We start from the raw sequence: 10,573 nt of genomic DNA, 5'->3' as shown, positions 1-10,573 counted from the left end.
TGGTGGCACAAAGGCCATTTCACCTCTGAAGCCACGGGAGGGTGGTCTCCAGAGTCACGCGTAAGGCTATGTGTGTTGTGGATATTGCCCGGAGGCATGGTGACCCAGGGTTTGGTGGCACAAAGGCCATTTCACCTCTGGAGGCACGGGAGGGTGGTTTCCAGAGTCACGCGTAATGGTATGTGTGTGTGTGGATATTGCCCGAGTGCATGGTGACCCAGGGTTTGGTGGCATAAAGTCCTTGTCACCTCTGGAGGCACGGGAGGGTGGTCCCCAGAGTCATGCGTAAGGGTTCGTTTTGGGAGTCAGTGTTGTGGTACAAATAAGAGGAGGCATTGTTGTTTATAGTTTACTGGCACTCTCTGATGATGTAAGAGGCATTGTTGTCGAAATACTTCTCTTTTCAACATGAACACGCAATTTCTAACTACATTACATAGAAATGTGAGTTATTGATAAAAAAATTTGTCACATCTAGATAGAATTAGCCTCGCGAGCTAAATCAAAAGTTTTAGTCTTCATTTTTCTCAAGATCTTGCTAATCTCGTCACCCATTTCACTAGCTTTGACTTGATTCATCTCGCTACTTAAGAGAATGTACATTGCCTCTGCCCTCCAATCTTCGACCTCATCCTGTGAAATTTTGCCGAGAAGAGAAGTATATTATTAGAGTTTGTGCATATAAGTTGTTTATAAGTAAATCTATATAAACTTACTGTCAAATCTTCCAGGTCTTGGACAAACTTTTCACCATTGTAGATGAATGCAAGCTTTAAAACAACAAATGTTGATTCTCCCTTTTCTACCACTGGAACATCTTGCACGGTATGAATCTGCCATCTTGTACGCATGGGAGTCATTGTTTGTCCTAGTATGGTGTTGAAGACTTCTTTAAACCTAGGTACCTGGGAATATTGCATTTTGTAATTAATTGTTTTTATATTGCAACTTGTAAAACTGAAAAAATTGTTATGTATAAATGCTTACGATTGCCATCTTATGAACATGATATTCCTGAACATGTCTTTCTCTTTCTTTTTCAGCATCTTCATTTTCCTGAAGAACTTGACTTGCTTATTTTTCATCCAATTTATCTACGTCTATCTTTTCTTTCTCAAATTCCTCTAGAGCGTTTCTCGAGGATCAATAATGTGAACTTTGTTTTTGTATTTGTCCAGCACATATAGTACATAGCGGTCATCCTTCTCCATTGGAATGAATATCCACGTACAAAATACTTGTTGCTTAGATGACAGTTTAATATAAAGTAATTTAATAGAACACATATTTTGAGATTTTGTCATGGAGGAAAGGGTTGTTACCATGTTTGCTGTTGAGAGTTTTTTCCGTTGATTTTCCTTGAGATACATGGGAACCAGCTGATTCTTTCTTTTTTGCAGTTCATTCTTAAATTTTTAATACCAGTTTTGTGATGCTTTAAATCCAATATATGCTGCAAACAATAATTACGATGAAAAAAACGGTTAGAAAAAAGAGCTGTGTAACAATATAAAAAGAGTAGGTGTTGCAATATAAACAAGATTTTGCTTTTTAAAATTTTACCTCTGCAAAGTTTGGGCCTAATATTACTCTATCACTCTGTTTTGAATCTTGTTTGCTTTCCCAGATTTCTGCTATGTCATCGAGGACCCTCTTTTCCATATGATGCGCCTAAATATGTTCGTCTGTGCTGGTCTTGGACCAAATTAATACTACCTTCAGTTGGGCTCCAGTAAGTTGCGTGCTTTCACTGTCCCTGCGGATGCGCCTAAATATAGTTTTGCTGCGACAGGGAGATTAAATAATTTTGGAGGTCACGGTCAGTGAGAAACAAAATTTTACATTATTTTTGGCCTCTGTCCAACTATATTTGAGGTGCAATAGAAAACAACTCACTTTTTGTATTCTTCCTGCCAGCTGTCGTTCATGACTAGATGGAAGAGGTTGGACGCCTCCTTTGTGTGTTGGAAGTAATGAGAATGTTTTGGGTATGGACTGATGCTTTGTCTTTTGTCCCTTTTAGTTTCATCTGTTTCTGTCAGCGGAAACAGATATGTAATATGTAAGCTCTTGTGATACGAAAGACATTGGTGAACCGTGGGATGGGTAGGTTATTACCAAAAAAGATAAGTATAAATGATTTTCTTACCTTTGTTGGTGTAAAAGAACTTCGAAGTTTCTGGTTTGAATTCTTTGATTCTTCCAGGTAGATCCTCGCACTTTACTTGGTTTATTTCACCAAATATGGCTGTAAAAAGGAACTCTGGTTTCCACTCGGCATCTACGTTTCTTTGCTGCATGGAGGTCATTGGATATTCTTTTATTTTTCTTTCATGAGATAACTGAAGTATTCAAGTAGTGGTGCTTGTAAAAAATTAAAATTATTGCTCTCGTACTATTCACTTACATCGAAATCCTCATCATCTTTTATGAGATCAATGCCATTCCAGTATTTTGCAAATTGAACCATGAAGTGTCCGCATTGGGTACCCTGCTGTTTTGGCACGCAAACTCTGTTAGGTGTTTCTGGTATCCTCGACCAGTTCGGTTCGCCGTTGGCTCGTAGCTCCGCTTCGCCGTAATGCTTCTTCATGAGTGCGTGCATCCTATTAATCCATGATTACGGTTTGGTGTTATTGTTGTGTTATGGCATTAAACAAGGGAATGCAGGAATTGGAAAACCAATTAGAAAACAAGGTTTAATTGACGTACCAGTTCTGGATGATCCTTATGGTGTGTTTTCCATGTATTCTTTCCATCTCTGTTTCTGTAATTCAGTGAGTCAAGTATGTCGATGGAGCTCGTGTACTTGTTGAGCACGTATAGTGTGTAGTGTTTATCTGTGTTGTGAGGTATCATAATCTGCGGTGTTTGGAGACAGAGTCAGTTAAAGTTCATTCTTGTCAGGAGAATTAAATGTTATGTAAATGTGCAATCTGTAGGAGAAATGAATTATGTTTGTATATTTCTATTAACTTACCAGCTTTTTCTTTAAAAGTTCATTCCCTGTTACAAGGGGTGCAAACTATTTCAATGCTTCGTCCTCATTGAATTTTGCCAGTCCTCCTTTCTCTCCAATTTTGACACCGAGCACGATCTGTGACCAAAAAGTTTTCTAATTTTTAGTTCAATCTTTATAAACACTGAAATGGTGCAAGTGTTTTTGTCAAATTGGAGTTCATACGTTTGCAAATTTTGCAGGAAGTGTGGCTTTATCGGTTGTGTTATATTGTTGCTGCACTATCCATTCTTCGAACAATGTGTTTGTGATGGAGCCCTCCATCTGTCCATCATCTCCTTTCTGTAGCTGTTCCATTATTTGTTTTCCTGTAATCCAATCGGGTCGTTTCGAGCTAATATATACGTTTACACTGCAAGCAGAAAAAGTTTATACATTAGTTAGGTTGGTTAAAAAAGGGACAACATTTCTTTGTTTTTTTGTTGTGGCAAGAGAAAGTACTTACTCTCCGCATTAGTCCTGTCCTTCTTTGCTGAATAGGTATTCATGAAGTGCTCTGGCTTTGTTCATAATTTTGTAATCTCCTGGGACAAAAGTAAGAATCACAATTTTTCCATGGAGCCTGCTTGAAGGCTTTACCGGTCTCTTCTTGACCGAGATTTTCTTGTCTAAACTGTTCTCAGATGATTGACCCATTGAATGTTCTCCTGATTCTTGCTGTAAGCTTGTTAGATACGGCGTGGCATTTTTGTTGAACTCAAAGTCTTCCTGGTAAATCATTGCTGTTTTGATTTCATCGAATGTCTGCCCCATCTGTTTAAGCATACCGTATTGCTTTAGTTGGTCTGGGTCAAGGTTTGAAATAAATTCATCAACTTCTTCATGCTTTTTCGTTGTTTTGTATTTTAGGAAGTCTAAAGAGATGGTGCTGGAGGTGCCTTCCTGATTTCTTGTCGAGTCTGTTTCTTCTTGAAGAAGAACGTGTTGTTTTTTCTGCTCGGAAACCTCTTCTTGTGTATTTGGTACGTCGTTGCTTCTGTCATCCTCTTTTAAATCAGTTCCTGTTTGTTCAGGTTGCTCTGTGCTCGGGATATTGCTGTTAATATTTTGCTCATCCGTTTCCTCTTCAGCATGGTGTGGTATCTTGTCATCTGGTGGTGGTTGATCTGGTTCTATTGGTGGATCCTTTTCTTCGTGGTCTGTGCAAGATTCTTGGGCGATGGCGTGGCTGCTGACATCCATAACCTCTTTGTGTTTACTGGATATATCAATAACTTCATGCTCTTTTGTGGTTGTCGCACGCATAATATGTTCTTTCTGCTTGGGATTTGGCGGAAACTCTTCTAGTATGCAACATTGTGTCTGTCGCATTTCTTTATCTCCCATATCGACTTCATACTTCAGCATATCTGTTAGAATCAAATAATAATATTTTTAAAAGAGAATATTACTTCTTCTAGTGTGACAAAATTGTAAGATTTAGTTTCTGAAAAGACTAACCTGTTGTACACTTGATTAACGACAGTTTGGTATTCCCTCTGTGTTGACTGATTAGTTGATATAGAATTCTTTTCCTCAACTCTGGTACTTGTTCTAGCTTTAAGGTTGCTGCTGTTCCATCATTGGAGTAGTGCTTCAGGTTCATGTACATATAGAATGCCTAGTCCGTTCTGCATGTAGAGGAATGTTACTAGTAAGATTGTTGTATTCAAGGAACAGAACAAAGAGAAATGTTGGAGCAATGGTAGTGGTAATTGTTGCATTGAAAAGACGAAATAAGAGAATTATTTCAGTAATTTTAGTAGTGAAACTTGTATTGAAAAAATCAAAGAAGTGAAATGTTGGAAGTGCTTATGTTTCTTCTCCTTGAAGTGGCACCTGCAGTTTGACCCTTTTGAAATGGTCGATGCTTTTTTGTGAAAGCTGTAGTTCTGTGCTTACGTGCTTCCATATTTTCATTAATTTGCTGGTTACATTGTGGAAGAATTCTATTGTGCCTGGATATGCAGTTGAAGAGTCAAGGAGTTCAAAGCGCTGTTTTTGCATGTTAACTGTAATGGTGAAGTAATGACTTGTATTTTCGTCTTGCTCAAACCCGCACAACGAACATGGTAGAAGGAACTGCAAAACAAAAAATAAAAAGAAAATATTTGGAAATCTTCTTATATTTATAAACATAAAATAAAAAGATAACTTTTCATAACATATACGCAAGCTGATCTGCTTACCATGTTATAATCTTGCAGTTTTTCGTGTTCTTGCATGTTGAAAAATGATGTAAGCCTGGCAGGTAGTAATTTTTTTCTATTGTGTTTTTGATCATTATTTCTGTAGCACATTGGATCTTCGTCGTCGGCTTCCTTTATCGAGTGTTGCTTGTTTTGTCACAGATACACAAAGGGAATTTGTAAGTTCAGTTATAAAGTCATATATATTGTTTTAAACGTGATTCTTTTGCCGTGATCTTTACTTACAGTGTTGCTTAACGACATAATCTTTCTCCCTGTGCCATTTAGTTGTTTTCTCAAAATTGTTAGCATGGGCTCGATTGCTTCAGTGCGTACTGAATTATCGACCTTGAAACTTTCGGCGACATGGCCTAGATTGACATCAAACTTGTTCGTTGTAATGAAAAGCTCATCCCTGCAAAGTATATTTATAAAATGTTTTAGTTTACACATGATACAGTCAAAATGATCGTGTGTAATAATGTGTTTTGTGTTAGTTTCATGAACTTACATTTCTCTCTGTGTCCATGGCTTGCATACAACGTTGTACAGGTCTTCGATGGCTTTGTTGACGGAATCACTATCTTTGTCCCCTTTCTCCATTGTGCCTGCGATGATTTTGAATTTAATATAAATAACTCCAAGTCATAAGATCACAAGATAGCAATTAAGTTTATATTGTCTTGCCTGCTTCGATGCTAGAAGATATGTCCTGTCCAGTGTTGTTCCTTTCTTGTTCTCCTTCTGCTTGTTGCGGCATATTTTGTTCTTCTTTTTGCATTGTACCATTTTGTTCAGTTTTTTCTGCATCTTCATACGAGTCGTCTATGTCTTTCTTAGCATCATGTTTTTCCTTGTCAACCGTTGTGTCTTGCTGGTGGTCTTTTCGTCTTGTTTTTTAGTCTTGACCTGGTTGGCACTGACCTCTCTGCCAGGGGAATTGGCATCGTACGACGGTGTAGGGTTTTCGTCGATGGTTTCTTCTTCTTTCTCTGGAACAATGTGTGTGTCTGTTTCATTGCTTGTATCTCCATGGTCGCCTTCTTCGTGTTTCTGCGTTATCATTGAAAAAGCATTGAAATAATTTAACTTGCTACTTTATTTCAATTATAGCAGATGTTATGGGAAAACATCAAATTTTTTGGTGTGTTGTTTGAGCTATTTTGATTGTGATTAAGTCGTGTAATTTTGTTGAAATATTTTGTGCAACTTCGCCTGTTGAGCTGTTGTTGGTGATGCTGACTATTCCACCTGTTCTTAGTCGAGTGTAGTTTCTTGGGTATCCTCCTGTTCTTTGTTTTGCTGTTCATCGTCACTGTCATGTTTTTTGTCTTGCAGCTGTTCAATCATAAAGATTCTAAGTTTGAGTGCATTTCAGTTCTCATGGAACTACTTTATATTTTCGTAGAATTAGCTTATGTAACTTTACCTCCTCAATCGTTGCTGCTGAATGTTGTGCTTGTTCTTCGTTGAGTGGAGGTTTTTGGGCATCTTCTTCTTCTTTCTTTTGTAGTTCGTTGCTGGCGCCGTCGTTTTTGTCTTGTAGCTTTTGAAACACATAGGTGGCTAAGTGGCAGTGCATTTGAGGTTCCACATAGCTATTTTATACTTTGATAGGACCAACGTATGTAACTTTACCTTTTCAGTCATTGTTGCTACTGCCGTCTCTGCTGCGTGTTTTCCGGTGAGTGAATATTTTTGGGCTTGGTCTTCTGTTACGTTGATGGCTGCCTTTTGAAGAACATATTGCCCTTCTTCAGTGTCCTCCTTTTTCTCATTGGTCTCCTCTCTCTGCTATGCAGGAAAGTAGTGAAATGTCAAATGCGTGTTTTTCAACTATAAGTTCATGAAGAGGTGTTATGTGTTTTCACCTCTGTATTTGTTGTTGTTACTGCTGATTCTTCGTTCAGTGGTGGTTTTGGGTCCTTCTCTTGCTCTTTATTTTGTTGTTCATCGTCATTGACCTTGTTTTTTTCTTGCAGCTGTTCAAACATAGAGGCGGCAAAGTGAGAGTCCATTGGAGTGAGTACAAATGTGGTTTAGGTTGAAGTTTATTTTATTCTGCATGCAGCAATTTTATAATTTCATACTTGTAGGTTTCGTAAGTTTACCTTTTCAGTCGTTGACGCTGCCGCTGTCTCTTGTACCTGTTGTTTGGTCAGTGAATTTTTGTGGCTTGGTCTTCAGTGGCATTATTGTCTATTGTTTGAAGAACATGTTTGGGTTCTCATTGGGCTCCCCTGGTTGTGTTTGATGGTCTTGATTGTTGATGGTCTCTTGAGCTTCTTGAGTCTGCACCATCAAAAAAAATATTTAAGAAATGGGTGCATTTCTGACTGTTTCAATTACAATTTTTTATAAGACCTCTATCTCTGGAGTTGCAGGACTGTCTACTCGTTGTACTACAGCTTCTCCTTGTGTCGTGTTGTCCTCTAGTTTTTCTTGTTGAATGTCTAGGCCAGTGCTTTTGCTTGCTTCCTCTTCCTGTTTAATAAAAATTGAAATTATAGATTGAACTTCATTTGTGTCTGAGCTTTGTAACCTCACCTCTTCAACCTCTTCATATGTTGTTGTTTGAAGTTCTTGATCTTCGAGATCAGCGTACTCGTTTGTTTCCTGCATTTGTTCAAAGAAAATGGTGAGACATCCCTTATAATCTTTGTATTGACGTGGCAGGGTGTATTAGGTAGTTCAGACATCATAAAAATATTTTGAAAAGTGGTTGTTGTTGTTGAATTTTTACCTTCGTGTTGATGATTGGGTTATTTGTGCATGCATCTACTGTTTCTTTGTCAGGTATAACAGTCTCTTGTTTCTCATCTGCTAGGATGTCTTGCGCTTTCTCCTTTGTACTCGTGATGGTGATCTGCAATGTTGTGGCACTAGAAATCTCTTGTACACAAAGTTCCTGTTGTGTGACCCCTTCGTCTGTTTGAGGTTCACTATGGGGTTCAATTTCATCACGGGTTGTCTCTTGGTCTTGCAGTGCTTGTGATACCTGGAGATCAAACAATATGAGTTTGTGGTTCACTTTCTTTCCTGCTATTTATGAGTTTTCGGTGTGGGTAATAGTGGGTTATGGAAGTTTACCTCCTCTTCGTTGTTTTCTTCTTCTTTGTTGTTTGTTATGCTAACGGTTGATTGTGGGTTAGGCTCTTGCATTTATTTGGCTGGGCTGTTGAGTTGATTGTTCTCCAGCTGAGCCTAAATTTTGTTGGAGGTTTGTTAGGTCACATAGAACTCTATCTGGTTTTGAAAGGAAAAATGGATGTTCATACAGACCTCTTCACAGGTTCTGACGTGGATCGTATCTTGTGCTTGTGTTGGGGTAGTTGTTGTTGTAGCATTGTCTGCTGTGAGGTTGCTTTGTTTGTTGTGTTCATTCGTGTTTTTGGGGTTGTTGACACCATCCTGCTGTTGGAGTTCATCTTGGTCTGGCGTGCTATTGGTATGTTCCTTAAAGCATTGAGGCAGTTCTTTTCAGTTTAGGTATGAAAACAGGGGTTTGCTTTAGTGTGCGCATGACACCATGCATTAGTATTTACTTACCTGTTTTTGCTGCTTTATCTTGTTCTTGTCAATGCCTATGTCCCTTGATTTTGCTTTTCTCTTCCTCTCTTCGTCTTCTTCTTCTTTTTTTCTCCTTTCTCTTGGTTCTGTTGTGGCTACGATTTCATTCGTGCGGTTGGCATCGGCTAGTCTACTTGAGGCTGCTGGATCTGCTTGCTCTAGTGTCTGCAGGGTCGCGTTGTCTGTCAGGTACCTTGTGCAAACTATGTCCTGAAACTGTCTGAGTTGTTCCAATGAATCCATTAGGGAAATTGTTTGTTGCATGACTAGGTTCTTGTTTTTTTCATCCAGTATTTTTTCCTTTTCGTTGCATTGGTTTTCAGCCCTGGTGGTTATTGAGGGTATCCGTTCTGCTTCATGGAGTACTTTTTGCAACAATTTGTTTATCCTTTGGAATCTTTCTTCTGCTTTTGTTTGGTTCCGTGCTTCCACTGGTGCCGACACATGGTTCGCGCTGGCGTTTGGGTGGAGGTGGTAGCAGTTTGGTCGTGTTCTGGTGTTGCTGTTGTTTGCGATGTTCTCTTGCTATCTGCCGAATTGAAAACAGAGTTGATGCTGTGTTGGCATAGAAGATCCTCTCTGATGTTCCTTTCCATGTCTGCATCGTTTTGGTGGAATGTAGTTAATTAGAATGGAAACCATTTTGAAAAAGGGAAGGACTGATTTATGTACAATATAGCTATACCTGTATTTTGCCAAATTCATAGTCATCTGGTCGTGCTTTTCCGTCCATTTTCATGTCTGCTCTAGCTATTTTCGCTAGATCACTCTCTTTGAGATGGTTTGCTCGTGGTAATGAGGTCTTGTCCATTGTGTTGGGGAACGTAGTAATTTCAAAAAATTTCCTACGCACACGCAAGATCATGGTGATGCATAGCAACGAGAGGGGGAGAGTGTGATCTACATACCCTTGTAGATCGACAACGGAAGCATTTGGTTGATGTAGTCGTACGTCTCCACGGCCCGACCGATCAAGCACCGAAACTACGGCACCTCCGAGTTCTAGCACACGTTCAGCTCGATGATGATCCCCGGACTCCGATCCAGCAAAGTGTCGGGGAAGAGTTCCGTCAGCACGACGGCGTGGTGACGATCTTGATGTACTGCCGTAGCAGGGCTTCGCCTAAGCACCGCTACAATATTATCGAGGACTATGGTGGAAGGGGGCACCACACACGGCTAAGAATATGATCACGTGGATCAACTTGTGTGTCAAGGGGTGCCCCCTGCCCCCGTATATAAAGGATCAAGGGGAGGAGGCCGGCCGGCCTCTATGGCACGCCAAGGAGGAGTCCTCCTCCTAGTAGGAGTAGGACTCCTACTAGGAAGGGGAAAGAAGTGGGGAGGGAGAAGGAAAGGGGGGCGCCGCCCCCCCTCTCCTAGTCCAATTCGGACCAGGGGGGAGGAGGCGCGCGGCCCACCTTTGGCTTCCCCTCTCTCTTTCCACTAAGGCCCATATGGCCCATTACTTCTCCCGGGGGGTTCCGGTAACCCTCCGGCTCTCCGGTTTTCTCCGAAATCACCCGGAACACTTCCGGTGTCCGAATATAGCCGTACAATATATCAATCTTTATGTCTCGACCATTTTGAGACTCCTCGTCATGTCCGTGATCACATCCGGGACTCCGAACTAACTTCGGTACATCAAAACTCATAAACTCATAATATAACTGTCATCGAAACCTTAAGCGTGTGGACCCTACGGGTTCGAGAACAATGTAGACATGACCGAGACACGTCTCCGATCAATAACCAATAGCGGAACCTAGATGCTCATATTGGCTCCTACATATTCTACGAAGATCTTTATCGGTCA

General features: G+C 40.1%; 1 protein-coding gene across 1 annotated transcript in view; it reads right to left on the bottom strand.

The window, feature by feature from the left end:
- Positions 1-5,790, bottom strand: part of LOC119300485 — a 14,744-nt gene extending 8,954 nt beyond the window's left edge. Inside the window, exons 1-6 of the mRNA XM_037577428.1 lie at positions 5,699-5,790; positions 5,434-5,602; positions 5,068-5,080; positions 3,599-4,368; positions 2,713-2,862; positions 2,150-2,342 (exon numbers count right to left, since the gene is read on the bottom strand). Coding sequence (XP_037433325.1) covers positions 2,150-2,342; positions 2,713-2,862; positions 3,599-4,368; positions 5,068-5,080; positions 5,434-5,602; positions 5,699-5,790 — 1,387 coding nt within the window. The remainder of the gene's footprint in view (positions 1-2,149; positions 2,343-2,712; positions 2,863-3,598; positions 4,369-5,067; positions 5,081-5,433; positions 5,603-5,698) is intronic.
- Between the last annotated feature and the right edge of the window lie 4,783 nt (positions 5,791-10,573).

Source organism: Triticum dicoccoides, chromosome 5A (genome assembly GCF_002162155.2).
Source record: "Triticum dicoccoides isolate Atlit2015 ecotype Zavitan chromosome 5A, WEW_v2.0, whole genome shotgun sequence".
NCBI lineage: Eukaryota > Viridiplantae > Streptophyta > Magnoliopsida > Poales > Poaceae > Triticum > Triticum dicoccoides.
This window is presented reverse-complemented; position numbering and strand designations above follow the sequence as displayed.